The 14,460-nt window shown below is 41.3% G+C and overlaps 1 protein-coding gene across 3 annotated transcripts in view; it reads right to left on the bottom strand.

The window, feature by feature from the left end:
* Positions 1 to 14,460, bottom strand: part of coro7 (coronin 7) — a 137,533-nt gene that overhangs the window by 105,053 nt on the left and 18,020 nt on the right. For all 3 annotated transcript variants that reach the window (XR_007264353.1, XM_048609371.1, XM_048609372.1), the window contains exons 4-7: positions 12,354 to 12,424; positions 11,936 to 12,119; positions 9,308 to 9,384; positions 6,799 to 6,849 (exon numbers count right to left, since the gene is read on the bottom strand). Coding sequence is in view for 2 of the 3 variants with exons in the window: in XM_048609371.1 (XP_048465328.1) it covers positions 6,799 to 6,849; positions 9,308 to 9,384; positions 11,936 to 12,119; positions 12,354 to 12,424 (383 nt within the window). In the remaining variant the exon portion in view is untranslated. The remainder of the gene's footprint in view (positions 1 to 6,798; positions 6,850 to 9,307; positions 9,385 to 11,935; positions 12,120 to 12,353; positions 12,425 to 14,460) is intronic.

Below are 14,460 nucleotides of genomic sequence, written 5' to 3'. Positions count from 1 at the left end.
CTTTTCTTATGTCCCAATAGATTTGTACCCCTGCCCAAAGCAGCCACAAAACTAACAGTCAAAAATAAACAGAGGGCCCCTTATGTGAACTGAAGTCCGGGACCTTTCCAAAGGCTCGTGTCGCTGATCAGTGACTGTGGGAAGTTCTCATGAGAAGCAGTGAGCATCATTTCAGCCATTAAAGGCAAGACAGAGGAGGTCATCAGCACTCAGTGGATGGAACACAGCTCCGAATCCTAATACAAACCAGGCGTTTGGCACAGGAACACATCTTCACTAATCACTGCCTGGGAGAGGGGGAGGAGGTGGAACAGGGTGGAGATTAGAGATGGAGAGAGTTTGGGGAAGGCACAAAGCATTTTCAGAATTATCACAGCACATCCACTGACCCCCTGGAAATACACAAGTCTGCTCACATTATTGATGCACAAAGAACAGCAGAATCAGTATTTGCAAAGAGCTCCGTTACCCACAGACTGGCAGAGTAATTTTTTCTGGTCTGAGACATGCAGAGTTCTTGTAGGTTTAAACCGCACTGCATGGCTTCAGTTAGAGCTGAGCCCCACCTTGTTATTCCATGTCAGCTGCTTCAACTCTTTCATGTCTGGGTCAGTGCCTGAAATCAGCCCTTCCCTGGCAATGGGCACAAATCAAGCTCCCAAAACTCCAACTCAGAAGGGGTTACAAAGACAGTGGGGAGGCAATGGCCTAGTGGTATTATTGCTGGACTGTTAATCCAGAGACCCAGCTAATATTCTGGGAATCTGGGTTCGAATCCCGTCACGGCAGATGGTGGAATTTGAATTCAATAAAATATCTGGAATTAAGAGTCTAACGATGACCATGAATCCATTGCCGATTGTCGGAAAAACCCATCTGGTTCACTAATGTCCTTTAGGGAAGGAAACTGCCATCCTTACCTGGTCTGGCCTACATGTGACTCCACAGCAATGTGGTTGACTCTGATCTGCCCTCGGGGCAATTAAGGATGGGCAATAAATGCTGGCCTAGTCAGTGACGCCCTCATCCCATGAATGAATAAAAGGAATGAATAAAGGAAAAGAGAAAATCCATATCCTTTGAGACCATAACAAAAATCAGTGTGTAAGAAGCTTTACCGTCTAATTAAGCTGTATTGTACTTGCCTGGGAGTGTTTAATGGGGCAACATAGATGGAACCTTACTCTGTATGTAATCTGTGCTGATGCTGCTCTGAGAACGTTGGATAGGATAGTGGAGAATTTGACTCAGTGTCGAACCAGCATAGGGCACTATCCACACATGGTCAGTGTTAACAATGAAACATCATACTGCTAATCATTCCCAACTCTGATGTCTCAAAGTTAACCAAATAATAGGTGTAGCATAAAAACTGTGGCAGAATGATAAATGACTGCAATAGTTTTGCCTTATTTCTTTTGACTCAGTGTTAAGTGCATTCACATATGATGAAACAAATAATTGGATACATTTATTATTCGAGCCTTTGGAAAGGTCCCAGACTTCAGTTCACTTAAGGGGCCCTCTGTTTATTTTTAAACTGTTAGTTTTGTGGCTTTGTTGGGGTACAAATCTAATCAGGATGTAAGAAAAAGGGAACTATGTCACTGAAACGGGTTATGCTCATAAACTGGATCTTCCCTCCACCTCTTCCCCTTTATCTCCTCCTCCTTTTCCCAAAACGCCTTCCACCCTCTCTTATTCCCTGTTCAGCTTCAGCCCCTTGGCCCTAATCTATCATTTATGGATGTGGATGTTGCTGGTAAAAATAGCATGTATTGCCCACCTTCAAGACTGAGTCAACTTCTTGAACAAATGCAGTCTATCTGTTGTAAGGACACCCACAGTGCTGGTAGGGAGAGAGTTCCAGGATTTGGAATCAATAATAGTTATGGAGCAGCATGATCTTTCCAAGTAAAGATAATACATGATCACGAGGAGAAACTGCAGTCAACATTCATAGGCTGTCCTTGCTCTCCTAGGAAGTAGAGATTGCAGGTGTAGTAGGTGTTCAACAATCAAGAAACCTTAGTGAGTTCATACAGCGCATCTTGCAGATGGTGCTCAGTGCTGCCACTGCCTGGTGGTGGCGAAGGGAGTGAATGTTAAGGTGGTAGGTGAGGTGCCAAATCAAGCAGGTTGCTTTGTCTTCGGATGGGGTTTAGCTGGAGTATTTTTGGAGCTGTATTTATTTAGGGCAACTGAAAATATTCTATCAAACTCCTGGTTTGTGCCTTGGAGACTGCATATAGACTTTGGAAATCAGAAGAATTCATCAATGTACTCAGAAGAATCACTAAGGATTAAGAATCAGTGCAGGCTTGTTGGGCCAAAGAGCCTGTCCCTATGCCATATTGTATTGTATTGTAAAATAGAATTTCCAAACTGTAACTGCTTCTGTAGTTTTTACACATGTGTAATAACTTCTCCAAGATGAAGATGATAGGTAATTTGAAATGGTAGTGTGTTAAATGTCAAGGTAGTATTTTGATTTCCTGTTGTTGGAGGTGGTCATTGCCTGGTACTTAAGTGGCATGAATGCTACATGACCTAAGTGCTAAACTGAATATTGTCCATGCCTTGCTGCACGTGGCACTGACTACTTCAGTAATCTGTTCAATCATGTATAATACTGAATACTAATCATCAAACATACCCACTTCTGTGTGGAGGAAAGATTATTAATGAAAATTGCTGAGAATGATCAGACCTAAGACACTATGCCAAGGAACTTCTTCAGAAATGTCGTAGGACTCAGATGAATGACCTCCAACAAGCACAACCATTTATTTTTGTGCCAGGTATGAGTTCAACAAGGGGAATTTCCCCAATTGATATTAATTCCAAGGAGCCATAGTTAATTAATGCCATACTTGGTCAAATATTACATGGATGTCAAAAGCAGTCACTTCTACCACACCTCTTGAAGTCAGATCTATGTTTATTGTGTAGATGAAGAAAGTTAGCATGCACCCGGTTTTGTGTTAGTCTTTTCTCATTTCCAGCCTTTATCATTGGTTAGCAGGGAGACAAAAAAGGAGCAGCAAATGATCAACTCTTTCACTCCTTTGTGAAACAAGAACCAAAATTAGTGTTTAACTTGTCTGCCAAATCTGTTTCCCATATTTCTAACTGTAAGGGAGCTACCTTTGTCTTAACTAATCTTTTTCTTTTCACATGCTTATAGAAGCTTTTGAAATAAGTTTGTATGTTCCACGTAAGCTTACTCTCATACTCTATTTTCCCTTTAAATCAATTCCTTTGTCCTCCTCTGCTAAAATCTAAACTGCTGTCAATTCTCACCTCTGCTGTTTTATTCAGCCAATTTGTATACTCCTTCCTTGCATCCCTTACTATTCCAAATTCCTCTTATTAGTCATGGTTGGGCCACTTTTCTCATTTTATTTTATTTTTGTGCCAGTCAAGAATGAACAATTGTTGCAGTTCCTCCATGCACTCTTTAAATATTTCCCATTGTGTATCCACTGTCATTCCTTTAAGTAATGCTTCCCAACTTATCATAGCCAGTTCTCTCTTCATACCATTGTAGTTTTCTTTCCTTAGATTCTGAGACTAGGATCCTGAATCAACTATATCATTCTTCATCTAAATGAAGAATTCAAACATTTTACGGCCACATTTTTCCACGGGCCTTGCACAACCAGATTGTTAATTATTCCTTTCTCATGACAAAATACCCAGACAGCCTGTTCTTTAGGTTGTTTTCTGGATCAATACATTGAAGAACAATCTGGTACACACTCCAAGAATTTCCCTTCTACAGCATTGTTAGTGATTTGATTTGCCCAACCTATGTGAAGATTAAAGTCATCCATAATTACAGCCGTAACTTTATCACTTGTATCTCCAATTTCCTGCTTAATGCCTTCCCCAATGTTACCACTACAGTTGGGGGTCTACATATAACCGTCACGATTGTTTTCTGCCCCTTGTTGTTTCTAAGCTGTACCCATACAGAGTCTACTTCAACACAGTTAATATCTTTCCAACTATTGTGTTAGTATCCTCTTTAACCAGAAATGCTACCCCACCTCTTTTTCCTCTGTCCTTCCTCAAAACTAAATACTCTGGGATATTCAGTGCCCATGCCTGGTCATCCTGCAGCCTTATCCCCATAATCCCAACTATATCATATACATTTATAACTACTTACATGACTAATTCATCAACATTATTGCGAATGCTCTGCACGTTAAGATACAAGGCCTTAATGTTCATTTTTTTTCTTTAAAACCTTTTTAGTTCCATTCTCATTATTTTGCGTTGTGGCCCCGTATGACTTTTTCCCCGCAAATTCTCTGTCTATCATTTTTCTTATTTCCTATTCTGCCTTTTAATTTTGCCCTTGTTTCCCTCTCTTCTGTGTGTGTCCCTGTATAGGTTTCCACATTTTCTGCCATTTTAGTTTTCACCCTTCCCAACCACACTAGCAAATACTCCCCAAGACAAGTTCCAGTCTTTCCCGTGTGCAACTCATCTGGATGGAACTGGTCCCGTCTCCCCCAGAATCGGTGCCATTGTCCCAGAAATGTGAAAACCTCCACTTTGCACAATTTCTCCAGCCAACCAGTCATCTAATATACCCTGCTATTTGTGGACTGACTAACATGTGGCACTGGCAACAATCCTGAGATTACTACCTTTGAGGTTCTACATTTTTAAACTTGCTTCCTTAGTCCCTATATTCTGCTTTTAGGCTTTAATAAAAGGGATGAGGTCCTATGTCGCTGATACTGCTGGGTATCAAAATTACCAGCTACGCCCCTTGCCAATCCAGAATGTCCTGTAGCCCCTCCGAGACCTTGGCACCCAGGAGGCACCATATTTCCTTGGAGTCTTGTATGCGGTCACAAATACAACTCTCTATTCTTGTGATCAAAACCCCTATCATGATGGCTTTCCCACACTTATTCCACTTCACCTATACAGCAGAGTCAAACATGGTGCAACAAATTTGGCTGTTGCTACTTTCCTGAGAGGCTTTTCACTATAACAATATTCAAAGCAGTATATGTTGTGCAGGGGAATGTACTGCCTGGTGGTCATCCATTCCCTCCCTGCCTTTGAGACTTATTCCACAAAAGTGATCACCCGTCTATACATGCTATCCACAATACACTCAGCCTAAGTTTAAAGCACAAGCTTTCACCACTACAGTTGGAATATTGTAAGGGCCTTCGCCATATGCAGTGCATTCAGACATTTCTTGATATGTGGAATTAAGAAAATTGGCTGAAGACTGGCACAAAATAATGCAGACCACAACAGTAGACAGAGATGAATCATTCACACAGGACTTCTGGCTGAATAGGGTTACAAATGCTTAAGGATCACGTCTTTTGCATTGACGAGCATGGCTCCCGTGTCATTGAGGATGAGAGTGTTTGTGATGCATCCTACCTTGGTTAACGATTTAAAATATTCATCAGCATTCATGTATTCTGCAGGACTGATTTAATCTGATCCATTGGTTGTGGGATAGTTCATCTCTGACTATCATATGTTGTTCTCACTGTTTTACATGCATGTGTTTTTGCACCACAAATAGGCATCGCATTTTTAGATATGGTGCTGCTTCTGTCACACTCTCCTGCACTGCTTACTAAACCAGAGTTGATCGCATAGCTTGATTGCATGGTAGAACGAAGGATATGCACATCAGGAGGCTACAGATTCTGCTTGAAGACAATTCTGCTGCTGCTTATGGCCCACGGTGCCTTATATGCACAGCTTTGAGCTCAGAGATCTGCTCTCAGTTTATTGCCTTCAGCACAATGTCATTGCCACGTAACACGGAAATAGGACTTTGTTTCTGGGTGACGATCGGAAATTTGCCTGGGACCGATTGAAGAACACGTTGCCCATTGATTGGTCCTAAATATCAGTGGGAAAGTACATATGTAGGGAGAGATTCAGAATCTGAAAGGATGAATCTGATGCAGGGGAAAGGCAAAAGAAACTGAGATATACTTTGAAATCAGAGGGTGGGAAATTACTCAGTGTAGATACTGGGAAGAGAGAGCGGGATTTGACATCAGTGAGATATTTAGAATAGGGCAACAGGGAGAAAGAACTTAAAAGGGATAAAACAGGTTGGAAGGGGAATTATTACAAGGTGAAGGTCCAGAGATGAGGAGAGAGGGTCATGGTGTGACTGTGTTAAAGAGAGAACCTATTGGACCACGAAAAGGCCAGGATGCAGATTCAGTAGGATGTCACTACAGTCATCCATAATAAGGCTTGGAAAGTCAAAGTCTTGCCCACGGGGTGGATAGAGATTCTAAAGGAAACCGTGGAGCAGGACAGTAAGTCTAAGGGGATAATAATAGTGAGAGGAGGGAATGAAGGCTTGCAAGATTAGGCTACAGTAAGCTCACTTGACTAGAAAGTTAACCATTGAGGAAGCTGCAGTTGGTGATAAGAAAATAAAGAGCTCTTTGGAGAATGTCAAGCGAACTACTGAGGGTAACTGAAGCCAAACCTTAAGCTGCTGCAGACTGCTGCCACAATAATAGCTGTACACAGCCAGTGAGTAACATTACTTGCCCAAAAGTTTTCTGTTTGTTCACATCCAGTTTGGATTATCTGGCTGATTTCTATTAGATGGATAAAGTTCACATCTCATGGCTCCAAAGGGTCAATATCCATTACATGCTATTCAAGGGTGCTGGTATTACAAAGTTCTGAAATGTCCCAGTCTTAATTCCTGTCGTTAATATCCCACTTGTACACACATGACCAACATCAAAGCGCAAGGGTAAAAGAAGCAAAGATTACCTGCACGGCTGAGCACGTCACTCTCGGGTCGAAAATTCGTAGCTTCTTGTCCTAAAAGATGAAAAAAATCATTACAAGAAAGGAAAATGGAATTGTCCACATTTAGAGCACAGTGTTTAGAAAAAAAACTAAAAACATTTATCGCCACACAGTAAACTCCCGGTATTTGTAGGGAATGTTGAGGGTATTGCATCATTCTCAGTGCCATACAGAGAGTACTGTACTCAGATCTTCACACAGTACCCAAAGGCCAGGCAACATTAATGAAACTACAAATATTGAGGGTGTTTGTGTGCGCGCTTGCGGGCCTGTTTGCGTGAGAGAGAGTGAAGGGAGGCAGAGAGCATATGTTGGAGGGGTCATTGTTCCCAGAGATGGAGAACATATGCCATCTAGTGGCTAGGTTTGACAAAAGCCAATTTTGAGCAGCTAACGGTAAAATGACAATTCTTTTAAAACAGCAACACCAAGAGTAAACAAATAAAAAAATTCCTTCAACTTTTACAGACATAAATGAAGAAAAGAAAATGCTGCGAATACACAAGTCATGCTCTATTTGGGAAGATGTGACACACAATGCCTGGCATCTTTTCTTTCCTGCGAAATATCATCTTAAACCCATCTCCCAGTTTCTTCCTCCCTCACCGACAAGTGACGGATCATACTTTAAGAATCACAGGGCAAAACGGAGTGAGGAACACTGGAGAAAAAAAAAATGCACTAAAACTACTAATAGGACTAAGTTTCATACATGATGGCCGTAGACAGTCAAAAAGACACTGCAGGATAGTTGATGCACTGGCTGCAATCTTCCAATTCCAGAGTGGATTCTTAAAAGGTCCCAGCAGATTGGAAAACCCCAAATGTAACACTACTATTTAAGGAAGGAGGGAAAAGAGAAAACAGAAAATAGAAAATTATGGGACCTTTAGCCTGCTCTCTGTTACTGAGAAAATACTGAAATCCATTATTAAGGATGTTGTATTTAGCAGGCTAGTTAGAAAATGAAAATATAACTAAGCAGACTCTACATGGCTTTATGAAAGGAAAATCAAGACAAATTCATTAAAAGTTGAGGATTTAATAAGCAGAGTGGATAAAGAAAGTCAACAGAAATAGTATATTTGAATTTCCAAATACGTTGAATAAAGATACCACATAAGAGGCTCATGCACAAGACAAGAGCTCATTGTCTTGGGGTAATACCATTGCATGGGGAGAGAACTGGCTAACTAACAAAAACATTCTGGGATAAAATGAGCCATTTGAGCTACTGACTATAAATAGCAAGGTACTCCAAGGATCACATTTTTCTTTAATTCATTCATGACATGTGGGTGTCGCTGGCTAGGCCAGCATTTGTTACCCATCCCGAATTGTCCTGAGGGGAATTAAGCAACGACATTGCTGTGGATCCAGAGTTATGTGTAGGCCAGATCAGGTAATGATGGTAAGTTTCCTTCCCTAAAAGGCATTAGTGAACCAGATAAGTTTTTTTTCTTGACAATCAACAATGGTTCTTTGGTCACCATTAGACTCAAATTCCAGATAGTTATGGAATTCAAATTCCACCATCTACCATGGCTGGATTCAAACCCAGGTCCCAAGAACTTTACCAGGGTCTCTGGATTAATAGTCTAACAACAGTGCCACTGGGACATCACCTCCCAATGCTGGGACTGGTACTGTAACTAAATCTGCCAAGGATACAAAAATAGGTTGGAAAGCAAGTTGTGAGGAAGTTTCAAAGAGGTGCAAAGAGATATAGATAGGGTAAGTGAGTGGGCAAAAATCTGGCTGCTGCATAAAGTGGGAAAACGTGAAGTTGTCCACTGATAAGAATAGAAAAGCTAAATACTTCGATGGAGAGACTGCAGAATGTTGCAATACAGAATGTTCCAGATGTCCTCTGACATGAATCACAACAAGTTAGCATTCAGGTACACGTAATTAGGAAGACTGGGTACAGTTGTATCCCCACAGAACTTACAGAACATCCATGACCTCAGCAACAAAAATGTAGGCACTTAGGAAGAATGGCTCTACACTCTATTTATCTAACTGTAATTAATGATTTCATGGAATGCCATCAAGAGTTGGTTCAAGGATGTGTAAGTTAGGTGCATTGGCCATGGGGGGCATGTAGGGATGGGACTGATCGGATTTTCTTCGGAGTGTTGGCGTGGACTTGTTAGGCCAAATGGCCTGTTTCCACACTCTAAGGATTCTATTCTAACTACTCCTTCAATGTACCTGATAATTGCACTCGAACATTGCTTTGTTTCCATACACCGAAGCCATTAATTACTGTCTGAAGTGGTAAAGGAACCAATCCAAAAGGTCCTCAATATTTCCTTCAGAAACAGATTTTTGGCTCAAAATTTATGACAATACTCAAATCAACTTTAGAAATACTCTGCAATTAGATAGAAGGCAACGATATTTATCTAGATCGATTAGAGATTATTGAACAAATTCAGCCTGTCTCTCTCTGATTCATGACAATTACCTTACTTGATGAACCAAGGAGGCACCCATCTTTCTTCCAAGTCAAGCTCTGAATTTGATCCCCGTGATCTTCAAGAGCTAGGAAAAAAGACATTATGGGGTAAGGCACAGATTTACAATGTTTCATCTCTCAAGGCATGAGGTTAGAGAGAAGCGATTCACCTGGCAGAATTGGGCTGAGTTGCAAGGCAAAGCCCACAAGCTATAAGGGGAAAACACCAAGACATATATGCAGAAGAGGTGGAGACAGGAAGTGGAAGGAATTTATACTATCATGGTAATCTTTAAACAATTCTATTGACTATACATGGGGAGCAGCTCCAAACAGCTCTACAAGGTGCCAGCCTTGGCTAATACCTTGACAGTTCAAGGCCCCTGCCAGAGATATGAGCCCCGTAATCCAGGGAGACACTACTGTGCAGCACTGTAATAGGTGCCAACATTTGGATGCATAAAATGACTATCTATCCTCTCAGGTGGACATAAAAGATCTCATGGCACTATTTCAAAAAAATATCCAGAAATTTTCCCCAAATCTCCAGGTCAATATTTATCTTTCAACAAACTATTCAATAGCTGGTGATTTAAAAAAAAATCCTGGGATCTGGGTAACACTACAAGGTTTCCTTATTGGTCATTGGTAGTTACATTAAGAGGGTGGTGCTGGGACCCCCTCTTGAACCACTATGTACTAATTTAGTACAGAGTGCCTTTCTAGGACTTCAGAGGACAGTTAAGAGTCAAGTTGGTCAACTGTAACCAAAAAAAAAACTCCAAACAGAGTAAGGATGACAATTTTCACTCAAAAAAATTTTAAGGCGGTTGGGTTTTACTAAATCTCAGCTTATGGTCACTTCTTTTGATGTCAACATTTTGTGCAAGCAATTACAACAGCAACTAAACTTCAAAGTACTTAGCTGGTCTAGCAGGATTTGGCAACCAACAATCAACAAGGAGAGTGACAGCCACAGACCCAAAGAAAGCTGATCCTGCAGCAGGGGTCAATTCCAGCAGCAGAATTAACAAACAAAAAACTCAAGAGAAACAAATTCCAGGCAGAGGAGGAGTCACAGAAGAGCTATGGCACAAGAAGCCATTCACCCTCTCGAGGCTGCATCTGCTCATTAAATAAGTATCATTACCTAGTGCCAATCTCCTGCTGACTCCCCAAACCCTTGCCCATTATTATTATCCAAACAAAGATCAAACACCCTCTTGAATGCCTCAATTGGACCTGCCTTCTAGCCAGTGCACTCCACACTCGACTACTTGCTGAGTGAAAAAGTTCTCTCAGATTTCCCTTGCTTCTTTTGCAGATCATTTTAAATCTATACCCTCTTATCCCTTTTATGACCTGGAACAGTTTCTCCCTTTTATATTGACCCAGCCCACTCATGATTTTGAAAACCACTGAGATCTCCTCTCAACATTCTTCTCTCCAAGGAGAATAGTCCCAACTTCTTCAATCTATCCTCATTCTTGAAACCATTCTTGTAAACGGCTTCTACACGCTGTACAGGGGCATTAAAACCCTCACTGACATGAACTGGGAAGGCAGCGAGATAGGTGACTATATGTGCTGGAGAAGAGGATATGGTGCAATTGGAGAAAAGACAAATACAAAAGGCGGGATCTGGGAAGACAGAAAAAGAAAAACAAGGTTACTGCTGCTGCTGCTTAAAGGAACTTTTCGACCAGAACTATTATACAGTGCATAAGACTGCTACTAAACGTTCAAATAAAAGGCAATATGGTGGATCCACACCATGAGTCGAGTCATAGAGTTCGAGTTATAGAGATACACAGCACAGAAACAAACCCTTTGGTCCAACTCGTCCATGCTGACCAGATATCCTATACAAATCTAATCCCATTTGCCAGCATTTGGCCCATATCCCTCTAAACCCTTCCTATTCATATACCCATCCAGATGCCTTCTAAATGTTGTAATTGGACCAGCCTCCACCACTTCCTCTGGCAGCTCATTCCATACATGCACCACCCTCTATGTGAAAAAGTTGACCCTTAGGTCTCTTTTAAATCTTTCCTCTCTATGCCCTCTAGATTTGGACTTTCCCATCCTGGGTAAAAGACCTTGCCTATTTACCCCATCAATGTCCCTTGTGATTTTATAAACCTCTAAAGGTCACCCCTCAGCCTCCGACACTCCAGGGAAAATTGCCCCAGCCTATTCAGCCTCTCCCTACAGCTCAAACCCTCCAATCCCGGTAACATCCTTGTAAATCTTTTCTGAATCCCTTCTAGTTTCACAACATTCTTCCTATAGAGATGAAGATCTTCTGCAGAAGTAACATTATTTGAAGAACTATGCTGATAGAACATGAGTTGATTGAGCTGCACTCAAATGAAGATGGCAAAGTCCTTGAAGTAAAGGAGTTGAAGTTCTATAATATAAAACAATGAGGAACTCTGACTCAGCGATACTCATGTTAAGTGGACAACATAGTAAGTAAGAGAGATGTATGTTTCAGCTGCTATTTAACATGTAATTATGATTTATATTGATCGCAATTTGACTGCTAATTCATACTTGTATTGATTTTGCATTAATACTTGGTTATTAAAGAAAAGAAACCTTGCACACTATCAGATCTTCCTCAAATCTCACCTGCCATGGCTTTCTGTTGTGACACGTCCCATATTTTGGCTATATTTCCAGCTCCACTTGCTAAAACTCCATCTGCAGAAGGATGAAACGACACACATTCCACCCTCACAGCTTCTGGTCCCAGAGTGATGTTCTGTGCAGATGACACCTGCTGGAAAGTGTCAGGTAGTCGCCACAGCTTTACCTGACAATCAGAAACATTTGACCTTAAAAACAAAGATTTTGTTCTAGTTTTAATTCAATGCACCGAATATTTTTAGCTCCCAGGACACAGCAGATGCAAGGTTGAAATACAGTCCCAGCTTTTCCTCAATACCAGCACCCAAGTAGTAATCAGTCCACATGGAGCAGCCCATTTCCTCCTAATGGAACTTTCCTATCTCCTGCGCAGAATGCCCTGCCAAGAATGGTAACTTACCGTCATATCAGCTGAACATGTTGCCAGCAATTCATCATCAAATGGGGAGAAATCAAAATCAGTCACCAGATCTGTAAAGAGAAAAAAGGAACCAGTTTGTACTGACATTGCACATCTCAACAAGACCATGTAAGGTACACTAACATACCGGTTACGCTACTGGATTGACAATCCATAGGCTTGGAGTGCAGTGATGATCCAGAGAGATGGATTCAAATTCCACCACAGTAGCATGAGAACTTATATTGAGCAGATGCAATAGTTCTTTTTTCTCTTAGGATATAAATGCTTCACTGGCTAGGCACTTGGTTGAATACAACAGAGTGGCTTCCTGTTTCATTTCAACATTGCTATAGGTCTAGGATCACATGCAGGCTAGAACAAACAAGGACTGGAGATTTCCTTACTTAAAAGATATTATTGAACCAGATGGGTTTTCACAGCAACCTGGTGGTTTCTTTGTCACCATCACTAAGGTTAAGTCCACATCATCTGATAGGAAAATAGTCATGCCTTAAGTATAGACTGGTGCTCAGCCTCAGGACCATGCAGATATCCCAGCACAGCCAACTCTGCAGAATTTGCTCAGGAAGCTGAAACTTCAGATGGGCAATTACCTGGCATCAGAGTCACAGACTCTGCATGGCTTCAGTTCACTTAACCTGAAGTGTTAGCCAAGGGTTAAAAGAATTAAAACCTTCTCCAACTCTAGCTATGTAATTAACTTACCTCTTTCCTCTTCCTCCACCACCATGCCCATCTCCAATGCCTAACCACTATTTACCATCCCCCACAACCCGTTCAACAACAGCACCCCTCCACCCCCCAACATCTCTCCTCCCCTAAAATAATAACCCACAAGACTGACTCAACCAGACTCCTAGCCCCAGATACACACATTTCCCCACCTCCGCACTAAGGACCCCCAACGCCATGATCCAACATCCACCTCCTAACAACCCAGTGGGTGTACCTACCCAATGTGGACTGTTGCTCAAGGCAGTGGCTCACCAGCACCTTCTCAAGAGCAATTAGGGATGGGCAATAAATGCTGAGATTGGCAATGACACTGTGAAATATGAAAAATGTCATGAATAATATTCATACACAATGCCCTGTCCACTGCTGTACTCATTATTTCAAAGCATTCAGATTCATCAAACATGACTATCCATTACAAACCTATACTAAATTTCCCATCAGATATTAGATTAACTAGGCTATTATTCCCTAGATTCCCCTCTCATTTTTTATTTAAGATTGAGTGCAATTTTCCAATCTAAAAGCATGTATCACATCGTATCAAAGTCAAAGCCTACACTTTACATCTCTCAATTACCAGTTTTCTTCAGCTAACTGGTAGGCTGTAATATTTAATTGATAGAGATTGGTCAGTATGGAATGGTTAACAGCTCCATTATTGTTCTATCCTGCAATTATTAGGGTGATGCTAATACCATTCAATGTATGTTGCAAGAAGAAAAATCCCCCGTGGCCTTGTGGTGAAATGGTAAAGCCGCTACCTTGTAAACAGAACGTCTGGGTTCAAATTCCACTCGGCCTGGAGGTAGGTCATAGCACATCCAAATAGTTTGATTAAAAATATCTACAAAGTATTTCTGGCAGTCATGGTCAAGTGGTTAAGTCCATAGGATTGAAATTATTCAGAGTTGCCCCATGCAAGTGCTACATGGTTCATAGAAAAGTGTTAATGTCCCGACCTCTGGACTCTAAAGCACAGGTTCAAGCGTCAGAATATGTTTGAATGGTTCCATTAAAAATTGTAGGTCTCCTGTGGCACAGTGCAAGTGCCCCTACCTCGGAATCAGAAGATCCGAGGCAATGGCCTATTGCTATTATCACTGGACTGTTAATCCAGAGACCAAAACAACGTTCTGGGTTTGAATCCCACCACGGCAGATGGTGGAATTTGAAGTCAATAAAAATATCTGGAATTAAGAATCTAGTGATAACCATGAATCTGTTGCTGAATGTCAGAAAAAGCCATCTGGTTCATAGTGTCCTTTAGGGAAGGAAACTGCCATCCTTACCTGGTCTGGCCTACATGTGACTCCAGACCCACAGCAATATGGTTGACTCTCAACTG

Source organism: Rhincodon typus, chromosome 21 (assembly GCF_021869965.1).
Source record: "Rhincodon typus isolate 14 chromosome 21, sRhiTyp1.1, whole genome shotgun sequence".
Lineage (NCBI taxonomy): Eukaryota > Metazoa > Chordata > Chondrichthyes > Orectolobiformes > Rhincodontidae > Rhincodon > Rhincodon typus.
Note: the sequence above shows the minus strand (reverse complement) of the source record. Positions and strands in the feature narration are given on the sequence as shown.